We start from the raw sequence: 26,207 nt of genomic DNA, 5'->3' as shown, positions 1-26,207 counted from the left end.
GGTTTTCTTCTCTTTAATAATAAAACAGTTATAAAAACCAGCATATACGATTCTGGCCAGCTGTCTCCAGCAAGCAGGACATGGACCTCCTTTGTCCTCCACACTCAGGCCACCCCGTACTCAGAGCAGCTCAGCCTGTGCTCTGCAGAGTGCTGAGCCTTTCGAATAGTAGTTCTCAACCTGTAGGTTATGACCCCTGGGGGGGTGGGGTATGGAGCGACCCTTTCACAGGGGTCACCTAAAACCACCAGAAAACACAGAGATTTACATTATGATTTATAACAGTAGCAAACTTATAGTTATGAAGTAGCAATAAGATAATTTTATGGTTGGGGGGTTACCACACCATGAGGAACTGTATGTATTAAAGGGTCACAGCCTTAGCAAGGTTGAGAACCACTGCTCTAGAAGATACCTAGAGGCGGGGGGTGTCTTGTCTCAGCCCTCTCAAAACAGTGGAGGTACCCAATGTTTGTCTGCCCCAGACACTGTTTCCATGAAAGGGGTCATCTGGGAAAGGGGGGGCCATAGCTAAGCAGACCTCAAAATGTCACAGAAGAGCAGATAAAGGCACTTCCAAGGCAGCCCAAATCCACACCGCAGGGTGCAGGTAAGGCCATATTAGTAGAAAATATTCAGTGGGGGTCCTTCCAGGTCTTCCTGCCAAAGTTCAGGACAGCCACTGAGCTGCAGGCCTGAGCTGGGGGTGGGGCTGGCCATAGGAAGCTGGAGGGCAGGGCTGGAACCCTGATCCTCAGAGGTGGAGAGCACCTCTGCATCGTGGCCCCAGCAGCTCCACTGAGGCTGAGGCTGTAGTCTCTGGCATGATGGGCGGGGCAGGAGAAGTGGGCTTCCCAGGGACAGGCAGGGTTCTGGAGACACAGAAAGACTCTGCAAGAGAAACAGGAAGGGTGTATGACATGGTCACTGACTGGAGATTTCAAACCTGGCTCTTTCCCCAGTGTAGCTGGTTCCCCAGTGTAGCTGGTGCTGCCTGCATAGCCTCAGGGGAACCCATACAGTGGACCATAGAAATCAAGGACCCTGGTTCTGGGGACCCACTGCCAACTTTCAAATCCTAGCTCTGCTATGAGAAGTTTCTTCATGTCAGTTTTCCCACCTGTAAAATGGGGTGCTAGTACTTTATAGTGCTGCATTAGCATCATAACGCATCATAGAGCTGTATAATCAGATACAGGTAAAGTACAAAGCAAACAGCGAGTGCTTGGTAAAACCTAGTCATTGCTATAATTTTTTATGGACCACAAGTCATTTATGGATGAACGAATCTCAAAGAAAACACTCAGGTCATCACTTCCAGAAGGATCTATTTAGGAGGTGCTGCCAATACCCCTGGGCCTCACTCATGCACTGAACTTAGAACTTCCTGCTAGAGAAGGCCCTCGCCTTCCACCCTGGCCTCTGTGTAAGTCCCAGGGCCATCCTCTCTTCACCAAGCTGTGGTGACTGTTGCACAGCAGAGGTGGCAATTATGGCAGTGGCTATAACTTCCCAGGGCCTCATCTCTTCTCCTACAGGTGTCAATAAGGCTATTTCCATCTATCCCTTCATTGGATAACCTGGGACCGGAAGAGTAGGAGACCCTGTACAAACGAGAGACCATCCACTTTAGTTCCAACTGAATCCATGGAAAATGGCAGGGGTCCTAGGACCTACCTGATACACTTTAGTCAGCTCTGCAGGTTCAGTGGATTGGGTCCAGTGTCCAGTCTTGTTCCTAGGCTCTGGGGACATCTGCATGCCAGGACATGCTTGGGGTGGTGCCCAGTGGGAGGTATTAACCGCTCTTTCTAGGGACTGGTGTAAGGGTGACTGTATTTGGGGACAATAAGGAGGTGTCACCCAGGGATCCACGTTGGAGATCCTGCTCCCAAGGTTTTCAGGTGAAATCAGAGGTCCAGGACAAGCAGGCGGGCAACCCCAAGATACCCCACTACTCATGGCTGATCCCAGGCCAGGACCAAGCATCTGAGCCTGTGAGGGGCTGCTACCGTCGGGGCACTGAGGGCATCGGTGAGAGAACGCGGCGTCCGCACTCCGTCGGCGCCTGCGCCGCAAACTGTCCTCGCTGAGGCCCAGCAGGGCCGACAGGTGGCCGATGTAGCGGATGGCCAGGCGCAGCGTCTCGATCTTGGTCAGGCTCTGGCCTGCAGGTGCCACCGACGGCGGCAAGAAGCGGCGCAGTTCTTGCAGTGCGCGGGCGAGTGTGCGCATGCGCAGCTTCTCGCGCTCGCTGGCGCTCTGCCGCTGTCCGCCTGCCGGTGCGGGGCGCGCTCGTCGGGGCGCCGTCGGGACGGCCTGGGTAGTGCGCGCGCTGCGGGCCGCGCCCGCGGGCTCCGAGGACCGACGGGTGACGTAGCAAGGGCAGGAACCGGACGAATCTGAGGACGAGGCCGGAGACGTAGAGTCCGATTGCTGAGCCCAGCCCCAGCCCTGGGAGAAGACCCAGTGGTCAAGACCCTGGAGGCTCTGAGGAGGAGGCGACTGGGCCATGGCTGGTGTGACTCTGGGAAGCTGGACCGGTCACCTCCAGGTCCTAGCTTTTATCTGGACTAAAGGTGTGAGGTGGTCCCCTGCCAGGTTGCAGAGAGGTGTCAAAACCCACAGAGCCCAGGGAAGGTCTGGGCAGGGGGGCCCTGGGAAAGCGGGCCCATTTGCAGAGGTGTGGATTCTGACCCCTCGAAGGCTCTAATGGAGGCCCCTGCTGCCGGGAAGTGTGGGAGAGACAATTCACATCTGGATGGAGTTGCTAAGCTTCTCACCGAGCCCCCACCCTCACTCCGCCCTGCTACTGCAGGGTGAATACACCCGAACCCACCACCACGGTTGATGGCTGCTGGGTACCTGAATGTCCATCCTGTGCCTCTGGTTCACTTACAGAGTGGCCACCCTTCATCATTAGCCTTTAATGGGCTATGCCTGTGCTGGTTCCGACTAGCACAGTGGGACTTCCTCAGGTTCCCCCATTAGCTAATTTGCTGTATACACTTAGAAACTCTCACTGACCACAGTATCTGTACTCACTAAAAATGGAACCCAGCAGCCTGGAGGGTTCCAGGCTGGGAAGTGGAAATGGAAGGAGGTGGATGCCAAAGCCAACTTGAAGCTTTGTGTCACCTTGAAGCCACCTAATTTCTTTGAGCTCATCTCAGTAGGAATTGCTGCACAGAATGACTTCTGCCCCCCCCGCCCCCCCGGAATAATCCTGAAAGCGCTTGCTATGGGCTTTCATTGTGCCTACACTTTATAAAGAAGGGACTGATACAAGTGTGGTCCATATACCAGTAATTTAGCACTTGGCAGACTGAAGCAGGAGAATTGGAGGGAGGTGAGGTCAACCTGTACCCAACAAGAACTTGTTCCAGAAAAGAAAGTCAATCAATCAAACAAACAAACAAACAAAAAACCCAGTACTGCCACCGGTGACCACTCATGGCTATAATCCAAGCCCTTGGGAGGTAGAGGCCAGAGGATCAGGAGTTCAAGTCGTTAGAAGTTTGAGGCCAGCCTGGGCTACATGAAACCCTGTCTCAAAAAACTAAAACAGATCAAACCCAGGCACTAACGTTTCAAAGTGTTTATGGGCACACACTTGCTTATTATGTGCAGGGCCCTTAGCCTGCCTGAGCTTGTCCTGGTTAGCAAAACAGCTAAGTATGGCATCTGCTCCCAGAACTTCTGTGAGAAACAGCTGAGGTAATAAAACCTGCCAAGGACAGGCTCTCCTGAGCATCAACTGCAATTGCAAAGGCACCCATACCCTGCATCATCTCCAGGACAGAAAGCTAAGGGTTAAATGAGCTTTTGGCGCAGTCAGGCCTTAGCCACCAAGGCTGAGCAGGTCCAGCTGGGTCTTGAACCAAGAGCATCGTTTCATTAGGGAGAGGGGGCATGGAGAACATTCCAGAAGGGAAAGTCCTGGAGGTGGGAGGGCCAGGCACGTCTGGAATCAGGCTGAGTTGGGTTTACTCTCAAGGCCACGGGGGAGCCTTTGTGACTTTTGAGCAGAAGGGTAAGGTAATCTAAAATATCAGTCGAGGTGAGTATGACAAGGATACTTTAGAGGACTGGAAAGATGGCTCAGTGGTTAAGAACACTTGTTGCTCTTGCAAAGGACCTGGGTTCGAGTCCCAGGTCCCATGGTGGCTCACAGCCATCAGTAACCTGAATTCTAGTGGATCCAACGGGCACATGTGGTGTACATACATGCACGAGATCATTTATTATTTATAAATAAATTAATTTTTAAAAAGTTTTCAAGAAACCTCCCAGCACTAGGGAGTCAGAGGCAGGCAAATCTGTGAGCTCGAAGCCAGCCTGGGCTACAGAGCAAGTTCCAGGACAGCCTGGGCTACAAAGAGAAATACTATTTTCTTAAAAAAAAAAAATAGTTTTCAAGAATGGACTTTACTGGCACAGCCTGGAGTAAACAGTGCTTTGTAAATGTTATCACTTAAAAAAATTAACTTAATTACATAACCAAATAAGCATTTCACTGTGAGAAATGGAAACCTGACAGGTCTGTGACTAAAGGCCCTGTGACTCTCCAGAGTCACCGCCCTGGGTGGTTGCCCTTGGTCTAGCTCAGAGGCTGCAGCCATGTGAACTCATGAGCTCAGGTCTCCTTGGGAAGTGCACAGTACTTACTAGGCTTTGGGTCAATCCCCGGGAACTCCTATGCCCCAGCTCAGCAGTGCCAAGGGCAGGGGAGCCTTTGGGAGGTGATGGGCCATGATGGCTCTACTCTCAAAATGGCAAGCTCTCACACTTGCTCACTCGGCCTTGGCATGTGCTGGCTTCGGCCATGGGTGAGGCTGGATGTCAGCATTGTGCTTTGGAGTGTCCCAGCCCCCAGAGCCACAAGACATTAATTTCTTCTCTTTTTTTGAGGCAAGGTCTCTCTGTTATGTTCTGGAATGTTCCAGGCGTCTTGGAACTTTCTGTGTAGACCAGGCTGAAAGGTGTGCATCACCACGTCCAGCCTTTTCTTTCTTTTTTTCTTTTTCTTTGTGTAACTAGGCCTCTCACTCTGTGTTTGAATTGAATTTCCACACGAGTTCTATTTTCTCTATTTACATCTCTTCATTTAGCTCATTGCTTCATTTGCTGGGAGATTCCCTGCATTTTAATTCCCACCTCCTGGGGTTGAACGGGAACTCAGTGGTCGACCACTTGCCTAGCATGTGCCACAACCCGGGTTTTATCCCCAGTGCTGAAAGCCAAACAACAAAACAAACTCCTCTTTTTCCTGTTTTTCTTTTTCTTTTTTAATTTTCTAAAAGATAATTTATTTTTTTAAGTGCCCCCCCCCCACCTTTAGACAGGGTCTCACTATGTAGATCAGGCTGGCCATGAACACTGGGATCTGCTGATCTCTGCCTCTGCCTCCCAAGTGGGATTAAAGGCCTGCGCCAACCACCGCTCTTGGCAATTTTGCCCTTTTTGTGACAACTGTCTCTGGTAGGAACTGACTGGGGCTCTGTGAGAACATATCCTCTTAAGGGCAACCCAGCCACCTCCAATATCCCTTAAAAGTCCCCACCATCTTCATGCATAGAGCCCAGGTTGGCTTTGAACTTGGGACTGATTCTGCCTCAGTTTCTCAAGTGTTAGCATTACAAGTAGATGCCAAACAGAATCAGTTTCTGTATCACCTCAACATTGCCATAGACAGAACTCAAGTTCTAACTCAGGAACTTGTGGGGACATACTCAAGCCATATCAACAGGCCACAGCAGCCCTGAGAGTCTTTCTGACTGACCATCCTTCCCAGAACAGCATGCTGGGAGCAGATTCTGTCTTCTCTTCAGAACTGTTATGGCCTCCTGGATGTGGATCTCAGGTCTTCATGCTTGCAACCCATCTGCAGCCATCCCCCCAACATCCTTGCGCTGTATAGCTTATGTTAACATGACACAAACTAAAGTCATTTGAGAAGAAGGACCCTCAAATAAGTAGATGCCTGCATAAGATTGGGCTGCTAACAAGCCTGAAGGGCACTTTATTAATTAGTAATTGATGTGGGAGGGCCCAGCCCATTTTCCTCTGTGAAGCCAGAATGGGGACATTCTTGGTCCTGTGGTCACCTGAGCTTCATGCAGATCTGTAGGTGCTGGCCAACCAGACCAGATCAGGCCAGACCAGAAACGGAGACTCATAACTACTTCTTGCTGGGAGCGGGGTTCTGACCCACAGGTATCAGAAAAACCTACCGCTTTCCTGAGCCCTGAAGTGTTCCTTCCAATGCAGGTGTGCCTAAGTCAGGTATTTACTGCATGGGAATCTGCTCCACAAGCAAGTTAGGGCTGAGTCTTGCCCTCTCGTCTTGTGTCTGCCCTGCTGTGCTGTGGCTAAGGAAGTTGGAGTCTGGACCTCAGGGTCCTGGACGCATAGGTTCTCCCCTTCCTGTGATGGAGGGAGAAGAGGCTAGATCAGGCCAGCAGAATTGATAGGTGCGTGGGCTTCATTCAGGAGTACGCACCCTGCTCATTGCCCATCCTGCCTCTGTTCCAACCTCTGGCTCCTATTTCCTTAATCACGGGAGCTGTGTGGCTATGGGTTTTGGCAAGGCCTATAGCCTGGTTTCTTCTGCATATTGAAAGTCCAGCTAGATCTTAGTGGCTTTCATTGGTTAGGTCTTCTGGGAGAGCTTTAAAATAGAACAAACAAAATCCAGGTTCTTACTGTGTTGCCTAGGTTGGACTCAAACTTGTGATTCTCCTGCCTCCGTCTCCTGCCTGGCTCGTATTGCAGGTATACTTCTCACTCCAGGCCTGGGAAATACGTCAAGACTCTGCCGCTGCCATCCTGCCTTATGCAATGACTGCAACCTGAGCCATCGTCCTAAAATCCCAGTGCAACACCACACAGGGAGGATGTGGGAGGCAAAAGAAACCCCTGTCTTTGACAGCAGCATGGAGTGCTTGTGAATTTCTTTACTGTTAAAGAAAATAAATCACCATGTTCAGCTGGCATTTCGAGGCTGTGTTTGGCCTTCCTCATTGACAGAGAGGAGCCAAGTCAGCTGGGTGAAGCTTGGTCAAGTGAATACAAATCAGAGTTAGTGTTCTGGAAGATGATGGGGACATGTTCACCTGGAACAAGTCTCAGCAATAGGCCGCAGGCTCTGCAGCCCCGGCACTGACAGGTTAGGATCTTGAGGTAAGATATGGCATGATCTAATTTAGAGTGAGACCCATACCCAGTGATGGCTACCAGCCAGAACCCAAAGCCATCGAGACAAGCTGACCTGCCCCCATCAGCTGTAATAAGGTGGGGTGGCCAGAACCACATGCACCCTTGTGAAGGTTCAGGCTCAGGAGGCTTCCGGCAGGCAGTACTTTTGGGAAGGCTGTCAGCATGGAATGCAAACTCCAAGCTGTGCTTGAATTGGCAAGATGCCACGGCCTTCACCCAAAGAGGTGGAGCTGCTGCTACCCAGGCAGTAAGGGGCGAAACCAGAGGCCACAGTGGATGAGCCTGGAGACAAGCCCTTGCTCAGGGAAGGGAGGCTAGATGAGGGGCTCTAGTGGGTCACTAGAGAACTAGGTATGGGTATTCAGTCCAATAGGAAAAGGCATGGCAGCTCAGACCTGCAATCCTAGCACTTGGGAGACCGAAGCCTAGAATGGTAAAGTTTTGATGCCAGTCCAGCCTGTGTTCTTAGTTCTAGGTCAGCCTGGGCTATAGAGTAAAGGTCTACCTCAGAAAAAGAAACCTCACCCCCCCCCCCAAAAAAAAAAAGCTGGGTGTGGTGCACGCCTTTAATCCCAGCACTTGGGAGGCAGAGGCAGGCATAATTCTGAGTTCAAGGCCAGCCTGGTCTACAAAGTGAGTTCCAGGATAGCCAGGACTACAGAGAGAAACCCTGTCTCGAAAACAAAAAACAAACACAAACAAACACACACACACAAAGAAACCTTACAGAGGACTTGCAGAAATGACTCAGTGGTTCAGAGCACGTGTTGGTGATCCCCGAGAGGCCTGGAATTCAGTTCCCAGCACCTGCAATTGGCTCACAACCATCTGTGCCTTCAGTTTTGACAGTTGTAAGCTAACTTCTGGGGCCTGGGAAGTGAACCAAGGTCCTCTCTAAGAGTAGGAAGTGGTCCTAATGTTACACTCATCCTCTTGCCTCCAGCTGCCTTATGAAAGAATCAGTGGCCTGACCCTGATGGTCATGAGAGGGGTGTGTGCAAAGCTGGGTAGATGACTGCTTTGGCCCCTGACAAGTCCACAGAGTACACTTGTGGGTCTGGAGTCTCTGAGCTTCCCCTAGAGAAGAGGCCCAGAGCCAGAGAGAGGACACTGGGTAGTGTGTGTGTGTGTGTGTATGTGGTGTGGTGAGGCTAATAGGTAAGGTATCTGACCCAACCTGCCCTTAATGGCTGTGCATAGTTAGGGACAGATCCAGGAAGATGAGGCCATATTACAGCCCGGCCTCTGACCACAGGTCTGGCTTCTCTGCCTTCTCCCAGGAGTCCCCTGGCCCAGGGTGTCAGGCTGTGGGAAAGGAGGGCAGAAGGGCACAGCATGAGCAGGTGGGCAGGGGCTGCAGGGCTGGGTGGTATTCTCATTACTGGCCAGTGGAGGGGGCCAGCCTGGGCTCCCCCTGAGCCAGGCACTGGCTGCCTTCACACCTTCTGGCTGCCTGTTGACACGAAGGCCGCCTCCCTCAGGGCAGAAGGTGTTAACTTGGGAACTGGAGTGTGCAAGGGCCTCCAAAACAGCCGGCAGAGGCTCCTCAAAGTCCCAGAGAATACTTGGGGCAGGAGCCAGAGTAAAGGCAGGGTTGTGTCCCTGGACCAGAAATGGAGGGTCTCCATGGGTCTGAGTCAGCCCATCTGGCCCTGAGACTGATGCTTGATGCTGGGCACTCCCAAGGATGCCTGTTGACAAGGTTTTGTCTGGCAGAGTACCACAGGGAGCCCCAGAAACTGACAGCCACAGGGCAAGGCACAAAGAAGCCCCAGGATCTGAGTTTCTCCTTGCAGGGCCTCAGAAGTGCCTGTCTTGAGCACTTTGCACTTCTGAGTTCAAATCCACAGTGCTGTTCTTGCCCGTGGAGGTGCCATCTCTCATGTAAGGCAGCTAGAGCCAGATTCTTACCCACTAGCTTTGATTTATAGGCTATTTATTACACTAGGGCTAGGGCTAAGGGACAAGTGGCCTGCTCTTGAGTGGGGGGGGGGGGGGGGGGGGGGGGGGGGGAAGGACTGAGAGGTCAGCTGACCTGATGTGCAAGGTGCCCCAGAAAATCAGAGAAGGCAATTAGGGCAAGGCTCTGTGTTAAGGGAGGGTCTGAAATTGTGTATTTCCTACATATAGAAGAAGGAGGGGTTGCTGACAAAAGGAAAAGCATGAGACAGACCCAGGAGTCTGGGGCTGGCTGGGTAGGGCAAGGGATACTGGAACCCCAGGATGGGGTGCAGAGAGGTGGGAGATGATGTGCTCGAGTTTGATCTCAGGCAGGCAGTGGGATGTGGCTGGAAGGGAAAGAGGACACTGTGTTCACACTGGGCACTGACTGGAGCCAGGCCTGGGCCAGAACCAGTGCATATGTGTTGAAGGTGTGAAAGGGTGCTGTTGGCTGGGGAGGGGCTGGGGTCACAGACATCACAGGAGCTGGTCCATAGCTGGGGCCTGGAGCCCACTCTCTGCTTCCCTCTGATCAGAAGGCTAAGCTGGACAGGGCAACAAGGCCTAATGGAGGCAACTCCTAATCCCTGGCCAGCACAGTCCAGGTTTCAGTCTCACCTGCAGCATCTGTGAAGTGGGAGGTGAGCGTGCACTGGGCATCTGCCAGTGCTGCAAGGGAGAGGGAGGGACGGGGGGGGGGGGAAGGGGAGGTGTCCATCCAGCGTACGGCAGGGATGGCAGGGACCGCAGGGACCGCTCTTTTCTTCTCTCACCTCACCTCTCTTCTCTTCTCCATCCTCTTTCTTTTTTTTCTTTCTTTCTTTTTTTTTAAAGATTTATTTATTATATGTAAGTACACTGTAGCTGTCTTCAGACACTCCAGAAGAGGGCGTCAGATCTCACTACGGATGGTTGTGAGCCACCATGTGGTTGCTGGGATTTGAACTCTGGACCTTCAGAAGAACAATTGGGTGCTCTTACCCACTGAGCCATCTCACCAGCCCTCCATCCTCTTTCTTTTGCTAAACTCACACATAGATAGACTTTGCAGAAAAGTAAGAAAACACAAAGAGAAGCGCTGTGGCCACACCTCTGCATCCCACTAAATGCAGCTCCACCTCTGCTGGCCAGCTGTGCCAGTGCCTGGGCACACAGAGGCTCCCAGACTCCGCACCCTTCCTTAGGTGCTTTCTGTGGGTTGGCCAGTTGGTCTACAACAGCATCTTGTGCAGCCTTCACGGGCCTTGTGCCTCCCCGCTCCATTTGAAGTCTCAACTGCTGGGAGTACAGGTGCGTGCCACCATGTCTGGCTGGGTTTTGTTTGTTTTGTGTTTTTAACATAAGGTCTCATGTGGCGCAGGTTGGCCTCAAACTTTCTATGTACCTGAGGATGGCCTTGAACTCCTGAGTCTTCTGCTTATGTCTTCCTCACTCATTAAAAACAACAACAATCGATTGTACATGTAAATAAAAACTAAAAGAAGAAAAGAAAGCTTACATTTTTTCCCCTCAGTAATATACAGACAGAGTCTCCTTGTGAAAAGTTAAGAAATGTGAACCCAGACCTGCCTCCCCTAGCATATTATTGTATGCAGTTAGGTACTACATGGTAACAGTACAGCAAACAGTGTGTCCAACAGGGTAAAGCTGTGGCGACCTCAGTTTATGCCACTGCATTCTGCATAGTGACCAAGCTGCCTGTATCAAGTTTGGAGACCGTATCCTTACAGTTGAAGGACATATGACTGCACCCAGTGAGCCTCGAGGAGTCTGCGCGTTTATACACAAACACACTGTAAGCCCTTGCAAGATGCACAGCTTCACAGGCTGCTCTCCGTGCAGAGCTGCCTTACAGGTTTGGAGTGTCTTGGCTTTGCCAGGATCCACACTCTTACACTGAATGGGTTTTTCTGCATCTGAGTTTGTCACTCAGCATGTCCACACCTGTACCTTTACCTGTCATGACAGGTTCCCATTCAGAATGGCTGGGCAAGGTGCATGGGAGACCGTTGTGAAACCTCAGGCCAGCCCAGTCAAGCTCCAGAGATGGGTGGCTGAGGAGAGTGGCCCAGCCCCTGGCCACCCTGTGTCCTGGCAGGGACTGAGGTAGGACAGAATCTCAGGGCTGGAAGAAGCTCCTGGGTCAGGCCCAGGGCTGGCTCTGGGCTTGCCTTGGAGAAGAGCCTTGGGAGCAGAGGGTCAGCTACACCAGATCCTTCTTTCTAAACACAAAGTGCTGACCCCTTGAGGCCCTTCCCTTGATCATGTGACTAGTCTACGCTGCAGCCCCTTCCCCTCTTTGTTCTCTCTCTAGCTCTTTCCTGGGGTTGTCAGGTGCCCGTGGCATTGAGACAAAGCCTTGGACCTAGCCAAGGGCCTCGGCCACTCCTGGAACGTGGTGTGGAATCCCCACTCCTGCTCCTGTCTGTAGAATACTTGCCTGGTGCTTCCCTGCGGGAGGGTGAGGTGTGGAGGAGGAGCCAGAGCTCCCCAAACCTTCCTCTTGTCTGTGTAATGCCCTGTCCCAACTTCCTTCAAACAGCGGATGGTGGGGATCCTGCGAGCCCCACAGTCTCACGCCTCACGTTGGTAGTTGAACTGGGTCTACACATCCTCCCAGATTGGCTGGCACAAAGAATCTTAAACAGCCTGTGAGTAGAATTTCAGCTTTGGGGCTGACCTTTCACTCTGTCTGTCTGTCTGTCTGTCTGTCTGTCTGTCTTGTTTGTCTGGAGACAGGAGGCCCAGGCTACTCTCAAACCAGCACAGTCGAGCATGACCTTGATCTCCCTGCCTCTTCCTCTCAAGTGTGGTACTACAGGAGTGCACCACCAAGACCAACTGGTTCTTTGCTTTATCTGGACCTAGGGCCGTGTGTGCTCCTGAGTTCCCTTCTCATTTCTCGGGACCCTGTCTTGCTCTGCTGTCTGCGTATAGAGAACCATTTCCCTGCTGGGCTGATGAGCAGACAGGTTCACCCGAGCCAACCCATAGACACTGGCATCTCCTCGTGATCCCAGCACCTTAAAGCATAACCTCAGATACATTTCCCTCCCTAGAGGGGAAAGCCTAGAGATTGGAGGAAGGTTGGCCTAGCTCAGCCTTAAAGCTTCCATGATGTTCCATGCCTGGAATCCCAGCACCCAGGAGGCTGAAACGGGGGGGGATTTCACCAGAATTTCAGGCCAGTCTGGGTTGTATAGTTTGAGGTCATTCTGGCCTCCTAGGGAGATGGAGACCTCAAAACCGCAAAAAAAATAATAGTTTTCAAGTGACTGTACATCGCCCTCTGCTGGCAGCATCTGGGAATGCATGAACACCAGAAATCCCAGAAGCCGGCAGAGGTCTCTCCACAGGCAGAGTAGAGTACTGAGCCATCGTTTCCCCGCATTCATATGTGTTTACATCTTTGCTTTGGGCTAGCTATCTCAAGCTTCTTAATCCTTTTATATCTCAATTTCTCCTGCTTTCACTCTAAGGATCTGAGGTTTCACTCACAGCCACCTTCCCCCAATTACCTAAATGAAGCCATGAGTCATAAATATGACACCCCTAAAGAGAGAGGTGATACCTACCCCCTCAGTATTATCAACCAGCATCAGACCCACGGGGCTTCTGGCATTTCCTCTGGAGCCTTTCCGGGGGTGGGGAGGAGTGATCTGCCAAATCTCTCTCCTCTTTTCCCACCCCCTCCCTCCTCATCACTGCTCTGCTGCCTGTGGCTGCCACTGGCTGAGCATCCAACTGGCCCAGGACCAGATAATCAGATTATCCTGAGTCCAGAATAATCTATTCCATATGGTGTGCCAGCTCGGTGGCTCCAAGAGCGAGAGGTGTGAGGAGGGCCAGTGGGGGTCTGGGTGGGAGGCTCCCCTGGGAGCCCCGGGAACCTCAGAGAGCCTCACTGGACAGACTTGTAGGGCGGTTGATGGGGAAGAGGAACAGGAAGGGAGAAACTGGGTCCTCTGTTGCTGGGCCTTTTAAGGTGATGTGCCTTGAATCATCTGTGATTTAAAGGGGTGAAGGACCAAGGGGAGGGGAGGGGGTGGCCTCTCTTCCGTGCCCTTTCTATCTCTGAATTGTGGGGAGGTACTTCAATAATTTTGAAGAAGATTTTAAAACATTTATCCTTATTGTATGTATAGGGTGTACATGCACACCCGCACACCCGCACACCCGCACACACAGGCTCACGCTTGCAGATAGGTGAAGGGCTGTCAAGGACATCTTATGGGCCCTTGGATTAAGGATCAAACTCTAGCTGCCCGTCTTGGAAGCAACTGGCTTTATCCAGAGAGCTATCTCATGAGCCCAGAGTGTCATATATCGGAATTCTCTGGCTCCATCTTGCAGAACTTCTGGCCACTGTGGTCCTGGCTAGGGGCCAAGAAACTTCTTTCTTTCCCTGTCTTTTTCAAGGCTCTGATATGTGAAGTAAGGCCTGCCCAGGCTGTGCCCCAAGACAGAGACTAAGAGACACCTTCTCTGGACTCTTCTAGCTCAGATATGGGACAACCTCTCAAGGCTCCATGTTTTCACCTGTGTCCCCTCATCCCAGGGTGCTGTGAGCAGGAGCAGGAGCAGGAGCAGGAGCAGGAGCAGGAGACCTGCCAAGGCCTGCACAATGAGACTGAAAGAACATGTGTGCGACCAGATGAGCCCCTCTCCCCTCCATGGTGGAGGGGGGTGCCTATCTTCCTGGCACCCACAGTGTGGAGCAAGACGAGGACATTAACCCACATTGGCCACACTCTACCTGGGAGGCTTAGGCTTGCCCAGGAGTGATGGTGCTGAGATAGCCCACGAGTCTGACACTGTAATTAACTAGTGGGATCTGCTGATGCTAAGCAGGCTAGTGGTGGAGTCAGAGTAGCTTTCTTCTTCTGGGGCCTCTGGGGCTCAGGGATTAAGGACTGTGCGCATGCGTGTGGTACCTTTGCATAGCACCTTTGATTATCAAGGCTCTGTCAGAAGGGCTGGCGGGGTGGAAATGAAGGCACTGAGGCTGCAGAGTGGGTGGGAGTGTGGTGCCCAGCTCCAGCACGAAGGCTGAGGTTGGACCCTGAGCCTGAAAGGGGGCCTCCCTGTCCTGTCTGCCCCCTGCCCGGCTGAGGCTTGACCTCTCACCTCTGTTCTGATGGGGTGGCCGCAAGGCTTTACTTCCCAGCCTTACACATTGGCAACCAGGGGAGGCTCAGGCCAGGGGAGCAGAAGCCACCAGCTCTGGCACTTGTCAAAACACAGGCCCCAAAAGTGTGAAGGCCTTGGCCCAGCGGGGAGGCTGTGTGGGCCTCGCAGCCTGGAGAACTCATTAACTCCAAGCAGCTCCCAAACGAACCCACTGAAGACACTGGCCAGATAAGGAGATCAAAGGGGCAGAGGAAGCAGAGGCTCCCCCTGCCCTTGCACCAGCTGAGCCGCTGAGGTAGTTTCCCAGAGATCACGGGGCAACAGTGGTAACAGAGGAGGGAGGGACTCCACGTGGCACTCCAGTGTGTTAGTCTAAGCCCTCAAGACTTCTAGGAGGGAGTTGGTGGCAGGACGTGCCATCTGCCTGTCTCTCATGCAGTCCCTCACCAACTCACCAACTCTGTGCCTTTTCAACTTTCCCTCATGTCTGACACCACCATCTTCCCCTGCTTTGCTCACAGCATCCCTCTCCTGTTCCAGATCCTTCTGTGTTTCTGACACTCACTGCTAATCATTAGGCCTCAGATCTGAGGCTTCATAAGTGTGCCTTCAACGAAGTGTGGCGTCCCCCACCCCTCCCTAGTCCAAACATGTCTGCCTAACTTTGTAGTTAATAAAATACAACTTCAAAGTGCTATTAACAAAACGCAAACAATAAGCAATGCCAGTTCGGTCTGGAGTAAGTAGGTAGAAGCTGCAGAAGCAGGCTTGTCAGGGCATTTGCTGTGCCCTCTGAACCCAGACACTTTTTAATTTTAAACCATGTATATCCACTGTGTTTTCAATTTGTGAAAGATCACAAGATCTTTCAGTGAAATTTCTCAATTTTTTTGATATGATGTGAAATCCTGGCCACATGGGAGTGGAGGGTATTTGAGACACTCGGGTGTCCTCAGAGCTGCCTTGCCCCTCCTGCCTATGGGGGCTACCGTGTACACTCCCACTCTGTCTAAGCACACAACAGGTCTCCAGCTGTTTGTTCAAGCGTCAACTAAGAGGCACAATCCCTGAGCTTGAACTCCAGGTTCTTGTGCAGATAATGAGCCCCAAGAAGGCATCCATTTGCCTCCGTTCAGACCGGATAGACCCCATGGACAGCTGCAGCCTGAGAAGGGACCTCCTGGGCCGGGCACACAAGTTCACGGCATGGGCTCCATTTCTCCACTCCACCATGGAGGCGAGTACTGCCTCTCTGGGTGTCATTGTGGGCATGGTCCTTCTGACAGAGAGGCAAGGATGGAGAAGTGTTTGAGGAGGTCACAGGCAGTAGAGAACAAAGGACAAAGGGATGGTAGTGGGCAGAGATGCCCAGAGAATCAGGTACCAATCCATGGGGTCTCCACCACCAGAAACCATCACCCATCTGGAAGACATAAGGGGTGCAAACATTCAGGGCACTGGGAGATCTGAGTGTCAAGGGCATGAAGCAATGCCCAAGGAGTTCTCCCATCCTTTGTCTGCTGTGCGCCCAGCGAGTGCTCCATCAGCCCTATTATTATTTTGAGATGGGGAGTCACTAAGTTATCCATGCTGGCCTTGAACTTACTCGGTAGCTCAGAACTTTGTGGCTCTCCTGCCTCAGCTCCTCAAACAGCTGATCCCAGATCTGTTCTGTCAGGCTCAAGGGTTTGTTTCTGAGATGTGCCTGAAATTCACTCTGCAGCTGAGAATATTTTTCAATTTTCTGTGTGTACTAGGGCTTTGCCTCCATGTATGTTTGTGCTCTGTATGCTTGTGTAGTGCATAGAGGCCAGAGGAGTACAATCCCCAAAAATGTCGTTACAGACAGCTATGAGCCACCGTGTGGATGCTGGGAATCGGTCAAACCTGGGTCTCGAGGAAGAGCGGCCAGTACTTTCTTCCTTCGTTTGTTTGTTTGTTTTGTTATTGTTGTTTGTTTGTTTTCAAGACAGGGTTTCTCTGTGTAGCCCTGGCTGTCCTGAAACTCACCTGTAGACCAGGCTGGCCTCAAACTCATAGATCTGCCTGCCTCTGCCTCCCCAGTGCTGGGATCAAAGGTGTGCTCCAACATATCTAGCTGAGTAGCCAGTGTTCTTAACTACTGAGCCATAACTCTAGGCCAGAGGTGATCTGGAACTTGAACTTCTGGTCCTCCTATCTTCATCTCTCCAGTGCTGGGGTTACAAGCCAGTGCTACACGTGGTTAGGCAGTATTAGAATAAGACCTAGGGCTTCCGGCAGGCTAGGCAAGCACTCTACTGACTGAACCACACCACCAGCCCTCTAATAGGTGAGACAGTCCGGTAGCATAGGATGGCTTCAAATTCACTTTGCCTCCAAGGCTGGCCCAAACTCCTCTTGCCTTCATTTTCCAAGTGTTGGAATTACAGGCATGTGCGTGTATGCCCAACTTCTGGAGACTTTATTAATAAGCATGTCACATATAAGTGGGGACAGGTTTGCTTTACCTCTCAATTTGTATCTATTTCTCTTTATTTTTCCAACCTAGTCCCTTCATCCAGTACAGCACTGAACAGGTATGGTAAAAGCAGACATCCTCAACCGCCAGGCTCACAACTGCAGTAAGCCGAGGCAGGAGGATCAGGAGCTAAAGGCCAGCTGGGTTATAGTAAGTTTGAGGCTAGCCTGGGCTACATAAGACCATGTTTCAAGATGTGCGAGGAAGAACACTGGAGAGACAGCTCAGCAGTTAAGAAGAGCACATGTTGCTCTTAAAGAACCCAAGGTTCTGTTCCCAGAAGCCACCTCAGGCAGCTTACAATTGCCTGTAAGTCCAGATCCTAAGGAATGTGACACCTCTGGCCTGTGTGGGGGCACCAACACACACACACACACACACACACACACACACACACACACACACACACACACAGATCTTTAAAAAAAAAAAGGCATCCTATGAACCTAACAGGTAGCATCCTATGAAATAGATTATAAAACTGCCATTGGGACAGATGAAGATTTCTGCTTTTCAGGGTTTTTTGGGGGTTTTGTTTTGTTTTGTTTTGTTTTTCCAACACAGGATCTTATGTAGCCCATGTTAACCTGGGCCATATACAGCTAGGCCTGGCCTTGAACTCCTGACCCTCCTGCCTTCACCTCCCAAGTGTGCCACCAGCTCAAGGAGTTGAGTTTTGTCAAAGGACTTTCTACTCACTGTAGCTGACCAAAGCAGCAGAGCTCCAGTCATGGGAGGGTTGGGAAGGAGACCAAACTCCCCATCTTGCCAAGACTAGAAGTGACTTGTAGTGTGGGGAGGCAGGCTCACCTCTCCCCCTGCCCGGACACCCCAGCAACCTCACAGGTCGGTCTGGATGGTTTCTTCAATGTTCCTCCCATAGCCTGGACATCAGGGAGGACTACAGGCCACATCCAAGCCTCTGGGAAGGACTGAACTAGAGTTCTCTCCCTGTCTAGAGGTCCCTAGTCCACAGTTGGCGAATGCAATCCGGAAGTCTCTTGTTATACAATTTGTAAATTAAAGTGATGGAAAAAATGGCATAGGGTCCCTAATAAATGAAGGTGTACCCTAAGCCTAGGAGCTAGACTTCAGTTCTCTGAGCATGGTTCTTTCAACTTGCAGGGCTGGCTTACCATTCTGGCCATAGGTGCCTGTCTTACTGAGGCCCCAAATATGGTCCAGGTGGAGCAGACTGGACTAAGGGGTCCTGCACCTCAGAGCCCCTGCTATGGTTCAAAGGGTTCAGGCCCTGCCCCCCTCCTGGCTCGAGCCGGCTTTGATGTGCTGATGAATTCTGGAAGGGGCCCGCTTCACACCTAGGGCTCAGGATAAAGCTACAGCGGACCCAACGGTCAGGCCTCCGCTGCCATGGCCCAGCCCCTATGCGAGCCGCGCTCCGAGTCCTGGATCCTGAGTCCCGCTGGTCGGCAGCCACCGATGCCTTCCGATGGGAACAGCGTCTGCTCCCCAGTCTGGTCCTCGGACTCCTGGGACGGTGCCCAAGCCAGCAGCCCCGCACCACCCTGCGCCCGCCCGGCCCGGCGTGCTGGGACCCCGGGTAGGCGCGGGACGCACGGTAGCCGCCTGGGTAGCGGACAGCGGCAGAGCGCCAGCGAGCGGGAGAAGCTACGTATGCGCACACTCGCCCGCGCGCTGCACGAGCTGCGCCGCTTCTTGCCGCCATCTGTGGCACCAACCGGCCAGAACCTGACCAAGATCGAGACGCTGCGCTTGGCCATCCGATACATCGGCCACCTGTCGGCTGTGCTGGGACTCAGCGAGGACAACCTCCGGCGACAGCAGCACGCCGTGTCACCTCGAGGTTGCCCGCTGTGCCCCGACAGCGACCTGGCGCAGTCGCAGTCGCAGTCGCTCGGTCCCCGTTTAAGCCCGGCCGTCTGCAGCGGGGTGTCGTGGGGGTCCCCGCCTGCCTACCCTAGACCCCGAGTCGCCGCAGAATCGTGGGACCCATCGTTCCTGTACACAGAAACAGCATCCCAGGAAAGGCAGGAGATGGAGCCCAGTCCCTCGTCTCCGGTTAGTAACCCCTTCCCCCACGCTGTCGAGGTGGCGCCCCCTACTGTTGGTGCGCGACGCACAGCCCCACGTTGCGGACCAGCCTCTCTGCTGCACTCAGGATCTCCCTTGCGAGCATCCCCGCGTGCCCTGGGTGTCCGAACAGGGTGGGAGTTGGACAGGCAGGGATTAAGGGCGCTTTGCTTGCTCGCTTAACCTTGAGCGTGGAGCGGATGAGCGCGGACCTGACCCTGGGGCAGGTGTTGATTGTGGCGCTGTTCACTCTTCCTGCAGCTCTTTAGCAGCGACATGCTGGCTCTTCTAGAAACCTGGACACCGCAGGAGTGGCCGCCTGCCTGAAGAGTGGAGGGGACAATGCAACGGATGACTGTCACCCTGTCTGAGCACAGACACTTTTCCTTTGGTCTTGGCACCTTCGGAGGGAGTAGATCCTGGAAGAGGCAGCAGTGATACCAACATGGGTATCCCGGGCTGGGAGCTGGCCCTCATCCAGACTGTACCATTCCAACCCTCCTTGGAAGGAGGCACCCAATAGGGTACACGCTCTAAAGATGAAGCAGGCACAAGCTCTGCCTGGTGTGTATTTATTTATTTGTGAATAAACCGATTGTGCTAGTGTCATTTGGAGGGTTTATTTTTCTTTCTTCCTTATTTGGGGGTTGTGGGAGGGGGAACCTCACACTGTACGGCCCAGGCTGGCCCAAACTCATGGTGGCACGAGCCCCCATGGCCCCATGCTCCCATACCCTGCTGGAAGTTCTGGTATGTGGCAGGGAAAGCTGACATGGGATGGTCGAGAAGGAGTCTTGTAATCTCCAGCCTGGAAACACAAAGGCCTTCTACCCTCCTTCCTGGTCAACATCTATGCTGCATGGGTCAGTCTGAAAGGGTGGGGTGGGGTGAAATGGAGTGGGGAGCTTCCTGAGAGAAGGTGACAGGAATTAGTTCCTCTTTTTTAAATGTAGGGAGGGACTGGATAAAACCAGAAAACACAACTCCTTTAGTGGTTTTGTACCTTGGTTACCTTTGCATATATTTCACAGACACATAAAGGACAAGACTCTCAGCCATGTAAGGCTTGGGCATTGCCATGCTCAGCGGTGGGAGGGAGCAGAACAGCCTGTCTGCTCTTCTGGGCAGCTGAGCCACACCTGGGGCACCGCCCCCACACCAGGGCACCATCTCCCTGGCTAGAGCTTCCCATCTTCATGTGGCTTGGAGATATAAATAACGTCGGTGGCAGAGTTCGGTGGAGGACGGGCTCATAGTTCCTTGGAGGCCTGGCTAGGATTCGATGAGGGACCTGGTGATCGCTGACCTGTGCTGCTGTAGTTCAGGTCAGGAATGTGCAGCCGAGAAGAGAGGCTCCTGGAGCCCAGAAAGAGGCTGGCATCAGCCAAGCAGGAGGTGCAGAGACCGTCCAGTAAGGGCCCTGACTCATGGCAGTCTCTGCCAAGGGTGCAGGGGCAACTCTCTCTTCCCCTCAACTCTCAGAAGCTCAGGCCTTGGTATTCGTTTATTTCTTTTAATATGCATTTTATTGATGTTGTTTTGAGATAGAGTCTCATCCCACCAAGGGTCGTCTCAGGGGATGCCGGGGTGATACACGTGTGCCACCATGTTTTCATGCTTCTCTAGAAAGCACACCTCAATGACTTTGGCATATCCATAAAGCTTTACAATTATCACCACTAATTTTAGAGTAATTTTTATCACCTCCAAAAAGAAGCTACTGGCCAGATGTAGTGGCACACTTAGGATCTCAGCACTTGGAAGGAAGGCAGAAGCAGGCAAATCTCTTGAATTCAAGACTCTCCAGGGTTACATGGTGAGCCCTATCTCAAGACAAAAAGACTAAGGAAGAAGGGGCAGCTCCATTTACCCCACTTCTCATTAGCCTCGGTGCCCAGGTGCCCATGTGCCCACCAGCCAGCCCCTGCAGTGGCACTTTATCTTTAATGAAATTTACCTGTTGTAAACATTTCCTATAAAAAGGAATATTCAAGCTGGCATACACTGCTAGTCTCAGTACTTAGAAAGCAGGGGCAAGCAGATCTTTGAATTTATGGCAAGCCCGGTCTACATAGTGAGCTCCAGATCACCCAAGTCTACACAGGAGACCCTGTCTCCTGCACCCTTCACGGCTCCTTCACAATTATCTCTTCTTCTGTGGGATTTGTTTGAAATCCCCTGGGGGATCTTTTCCAGCCTTCTGGCTAGTGGGGGGGGGGTCATGTGGTATGGGGTCATGGTCCTGTTCTACAGCTCAGGGGTCCAGGCTTGAGCAGTCCATACAATAGCTGGTGTTTGGCTGCAGAGAGAGTGACCCGTAAGGGATCACCAGGGGTGGGGGACCTCACACCTTCACTGGTCACACCCTTTCCCACCACTTCTGTCTCCATCTGACACTCTCCTCCCAGTACCTTAACTGGCTCTGAACAGGAAATCTTCCTGGCCCGGGAGCCCAACCCAGTATAGAAAATCTATTTGCAAAGTAAAGGCCCAGTGTTTTCGGATGGGGAATTAAAGTGATTAGCAAGTCTTTTCACAGATAAGTGGAACTCCTTGGCCAGCCCCTTTCCCCGAGGAGGGCCTCTCCTCCCAGGGGCCTGGGAGCAGCCCACTGTTTATTAGCACCTGGGTGTGAATTTTCATTAACAGGCCCCTGCTAATAGTGGCTGCGACAGAGGATTGTCAAGAGTCACCTCCCACTGAGCCCAGGCCCCATCCCCCCTTCCTGACCCAATCAGCACCTGGAGGAAACCCCAAGTGCCCATCCCCAGGAGGAAGGACAACAGTAGTCCTGCACCCAGGAAGGCACTCCAAACCTCGGTGGGGGAGCCTATCACCCTAGTACTCGCCAATCTAAGAGGCATCCCAATGCCGGGACATTGTAACGATGGGAAGTTATAAGGAAAGATGAGGTTCGCAGGCTCCAGCAGATGCCCAGTGTCTGCATTAGGACTGACCGCAGAACCTGTGTGCTAGACAGCAGCACTTCAACTCCTTTGCGTCCTTTGCAGGATCTGAAGAGGTCAAGGCTCAGGCCAGGAAGTTGGGTCTTCCAACTAGCACAGTTCATGGGCACCTGGGCCCTGGGCAGCCCACTCTCAACCCTGCTGCCCTTCTTACAGGAAGGGAGCTGCTCTCTCCATCTGAGCTGGTCAGAACCTGGGTGAAGGGCCAGCAGCTACAGAGCAGCTGCCAATGGCCAGGCCGAGTGTCCACGGGTTGGAACTATGTGGTGTCGAGTCCCTGTAGCTGCAGAGCCCCTGTGAGGAGGGTGGTGCCTGCTGCTGCCTGACAGGTGCAGATCAGGAAGCAGAAACACAAAGAATCAAGAGATTCCTCCTGTGAGAATTCTGGGACTGGGGACAACCACAGTCAACAGTCCGAGTCATGCCAGCATGTGCACCAACGGGGCACGCAGCATAAGTTCTAGGGTATCCTGGCCAGCAGTGTGGGCAGCAGTGGGGCCAGTCCAGCAAGCACCAAGACAGCAGTACTCCGTGGATGCTGATAAGCCAGTGCTTTAAGGAGCAGCAGCCAAACTGGTGGTTTACCAGTCAAGCCAGAGAGATGGTTCCACCGTTAAGAGCACTTGCTGCTCTTCCAGAAAACCTTGGTTGATTCCCAGTATCCACATGGTGTTTCACATCTGTCTGTAACCTCAGTCACAGCCTGTAACAAGAGTCTAGCACCCTCTTCTGGCCTCTGCTGGTACCAGGCATGCTCATAAAATAAGAATGCAGGTAAAACGGGCTGGAGTGATGGCTCAGTGGTTAAGAGCACTGACTGCTCTTCCGGAGGTCCTGAGTTCAAATCCCAGCAACCACATGGTGACTCACAACCATCTGTAACAAGACCTGATTCCTTCTTCTGGTGTCTGAAGACAGCTACTTACATGTAATAATAAATCTTTTAAAAAAATGCAGGTAAAATACCCATACACCTAAGAATAAAAATATCTAAGCCGTTGTTGTGGAGGAAGGCGGGCCAGAGGAAGAGTGTCGGTCAACAGTGTCCCAGATGACAGGCAGTCCCTGAGCAGGCTGTAGAGTCAGGTTCAACCTCAGATAGAAGAGAAATGGGGTTGATGCGGTCCTCAGAGAGAATGACAAAGAGGCTGTGCTCAGACTAGATGCACATGGGTTTTCTGATCACATGTGGCAAACAAAGCCATCTGAGTGGGCAAGCGGGCAGCAAGCTTCTGCAACTGGAGAGTGGGAGAGCAGAGGAAAGGCTGCCTCCTCTAACGACAAAGCTGCAGTTTGTCCCAGGGCCAGGCCAGCCCAGATCACTCTAGTCACACCTTCCCTCTGGTGCCACCACAGTGAGAGTGAAGGCTGTGTTAGCTTTCCTACCTGGGCTCTGCGTGCATCACCCCAGCGCTGCTCTCTTGATTCAGGGAAATACCCTCTTAGAACCACCAGCCCCCTCCTCAGGGGATGGTGACACTGACATGGCCAGTGTGTCTTGAGCCCTCATAGCTAGGTCTGGCTCTTTCTCGCTGGACCTCATTATGGATGCCACCCCTAGGACACCTTGGAATTGCAGGCTCTTTCTCTTTGCTTCTACACACTCATAGGAAGCAGAGAGGGCCTGTGTCATTGGTGGACATGACAGAGTAGTCGTAGCTGGCAGGACATGTACTTGGGACCCCTTCAACTTACCTTTTCAAACATAGCTTTCCCCTGGGTAGCTTGAAGTTTGAAGGGACAGACATCTACTGTCCCTCTAGGGATAGACATGGGCCACAAGCCTGTGCGGCTGACATTGCCATATGACCACAGTCAGGCCAGGGAGAGGCAGGCTTGGGACTCTGCTAGAGCCACAGGAAAGGGACATGAGCTGTATGTGCGGTGTGAATCCTTCCCTGGTCATTTCTCTGTCCTAGGTGCCGAGAGTACATGGGTGTCATGCTGTCATGGATGCTATTTGTGCCTGAGTACTTTGTGTGTGATGGATGCTCACCCCAGCTGAGAGCCTAACTGAAAGGGAGTAGGGCTGAGGGAATCGTGGGAAACTCACAAGCTACCCCCACACTGTTCCTGGGGCACCACAAGTGTTATTCTTGGCTGGTGGCTATTCCAGCCAGCTGGGCTCCTTCAACTGTGGCAGTGGAGCTAGGTTTCTGGCTTGTAGGAAAGTTGACCAGACCGTTTGAAGTTGCTCCAAGCTGTATAACTTTGTAAGACAAAGATGAGGCCTGTCACTGAGCACTGGGGTCCTGTGTTAAGTCAAAACTGAAGTCCCAAGGCTTCTGGCTCATCCCAGGGAAGCACTGTCAGGAAGAAGAAGGGAGAGGGAAAGGAGAAAAGAAGGATGGAGGGAGGAGGAAGGGGAAGGGAGAGAGGGAAGGGAAGAAGGAAAGGAAGGAGGAAATGGGGCTTTGTGCTGAGTTCTTATTCCTATGAGGAAGGGGACAGAGCAGTGTTATCCGGGGATGTTAGGCCAGTCTGTACCAGTGCTAGCCAGGGCAAGGCATGTGGCCCAGAAGAAAAGTTGGCCAGAGTGGCAGGACTGACCTGCAAGGGCGGTTACAACCCAGGAGGTTCCCTGGGCCACCAAGGGCCAGATGGGAGGTAGTTTCCTGCAATTCTCAACATGGCCACATGATGTCCTCAGAGAAACAGACATTCCCCTGAGCGTCTAGGAGTGTGGCGCATTTTCATGGAAGGAGCAGTTTCTAGAATAGAACCAAGTGCCTCTCTATTCTCTCAGTTCCCCAGGATCCCAAGCCTCTTCTAGTGGTCCATCTCCCGCCAGGCCCTACCTCTCTGACCCATCTCTCAAAGCTGGGTGGCCCAAGGCTCCATCACTCACCTCCACTCTTCTGGTCCTTTTCTCTGGGGCCTCTAACCTAGGACCTTGGTCATACATACTTTCCCACCAGGCTACATTCCAGCCATTCAGAGATTCTGTGAGGAAATGCTTGGAGTCGGAGAAGTGTGTGGAAAGAGAAGGGGCCACACAGCAGCTGGGAGGCAGCCGCCTGTCTTCAGGGAAGCAGCTCCCCTGGGCCCATGTAGCGAATGGTCCTCACTGGACCTGGGAGAGCCAAGAGCTGGGCCCTGCTGGAGTCAGGGCTGGAAAGCAAGGATGAGCCGCACCCACAGCAGCTGCCAGTCTGTTTATTTAAATGACACATCTAAGCTTCAAGAGACACTCAGTATTTGAAGGTCCTCAATACCTCGGCCCTGCTGGCTCCATGGAGTCTTGGTGTCCTGGGTAGGAGCTGTGGTGTCCCAGGGCGCTCACCTCTTTAAGAGTTCTTTCTGGAGCATGATGGAATACCTCCGCAGCCTGGACCACTGCTCCGGCCCTTTCATCTGGGTCTTTGACATCTGGATGCTGAGAGCCACACAACCAGACATAATCAGTGTCACCATAGCCTCCCGGCCCAGTGATCCCCTGGATGTCCCTGAGCATTCAGGTGGGAAACTCTGGAAGATGACACACTGGCTTCATCTCTGTCCCCTGGCTTCAACCTGACATGTGACAGGTATCCAGAGGAAGGCTTAAGCAATAAGGGCAGGCCTGGTGTTGTATGGCACAGGCACCGTGAAGATGGGATGGGGACTGAGGACCTAAAAGCCCATGTACAAGCAAACTACCCAAGGCAATCATGTGACAGCAGGAGTAAACACTGGAGACCCTCATCCAAGGGACTAAAGCACAGAGACTGTGACTCACATCTGTGGAGATCAGAGGTCAGCCTTTTAAAAATGAGAACTCAGGGGCTGGAGTGAGGGCTCAGTGGTTATGAGTGCTTACTGCTCTCACTGAGGACCCAGGGTTCGTTCCCAGCACCCATGTGAGACAGCTCCCAGTAACTCACAGTGCCAGCTCCAGAGACCCGATGCCCTCTTCTGGCCCTGACAGACACTTGAATGAATGTGCTACTCGGACAGACAAGGACACACACACACACACACACACACACACACATAATTTTTAAACACTTCTTTTTAGGCCTGGTGAGATGGCTCAGCAGGAAGAACAGCACTGACTGTTCTTCCGAAGGTCCTGAGTTCAAATCCCAGCAACCACATGGTGGCTCATAACCACCTGTAATGAGATCTGATGCCGTGTTCTGGTGCGTCTGAAGACAGCTACAGTGTACTTAGATTTAACAATAAATAAATCTTTTTAAAAATCAAAAACATTTAGGCCGGGCATGGTGGTGCACGCCTTTAATCCCAGCACTTGGGAGGCAGAGGCAGGCAGATTCCTGAGTTCGAAGCCAGCCTGGTATACAAAGTGAGTTCCAGGACAGCCAGGGCTATAGAGAGAAACCCTGCCTCAAAACAAACAAACAAACAAACAAACAAACAAACAAAAAATCAAAAATGTTTAGAGAGCTGTAAGGAAATGC

General features: G+C 52.4%; 3 protein-coding genes across 3 annotated transcripts in view; 1 reads left to right on the top strand and 2 right to left on the bottom strand.

Annotated features, from left to right (window-relative positions):
• On the bottom strand, positions 1-2,716 carry Mesp2 (mesoderm posterior bHLH transcription factor 2). The gene is made up of 2 exons (XM_021168969.1): positions 1,678-2,716; positions 1-891 (listed from the first exon to the last, which is right to left on the bottom strand). Exons 1-2 carry the CDS (start codon positions 2,512-2,514, stop codon positions 622-624), a joined length of 1,107 nt encoding a protein of 368 aa, XP_021024628.1. The 5' UTR covers positions 2,515-2,716; the 3' UTR covers positions 1-621.
• A 15,170-nt stretch (positions 2,717-17,886) lies between these two features.
• On the top strand, positions 17,887-19,450 carry Mesp1 (mesoderm posterior bHLH transcription factor 1). The gene is made up of 2 exons (XM_021168528.1): positions 17,887-18,829; positions 19,103-19,450. Exons 1-2 carry the CDS (start codon positions 18,161-18,163, stop codon positions 19,166-19,168), a joined length of 735 nt encoding a protein of 244 aa, XP_021024187.1. The 5' UTR covers positions 17,887-18,160; the 3' UTR covers positions 19,169-19,450.
• Positions 19,451-24,947: 5,497 nt separating this feature from the next.
• The window catches only part of Wdr93 (WD repeat domain 93), a 42,498-nt gene continuing 41,238 nt past the window's right edge, over positions 24,948-26,207 (bottom strand). Inside the window, exon 18 of the mRNA XM_021168081.1 lies at positions 24,948-25,183. Coding sequence (XP_021023740.1) covers positions 25,087-25,183 — 97 coding nt within the window. The 3' untranslated portion in view covers positions 24,948-25,086. The remainder of the gene's footprint in view (positions 25,184-26,207) is intronic.

This window comes from Mus caroli, chromosome 7, assembly GCF_900094665.2.
Source record: "Mus caroli chromosome 7, CAROLI_EIJ_v1.1, whole genome shotgun sequence".
NCBI classification, from domain to species: Eukaryota; Metazoa; Chordata; class Mammalia; order Rodentia; family Muridae; genus Mus; species Mus caroli.
The sequence above is the reverse complement of the archived record's forward strand: the minus strand, read 5'-3'. Positions and strand labels throughout refer to the sequence as shown.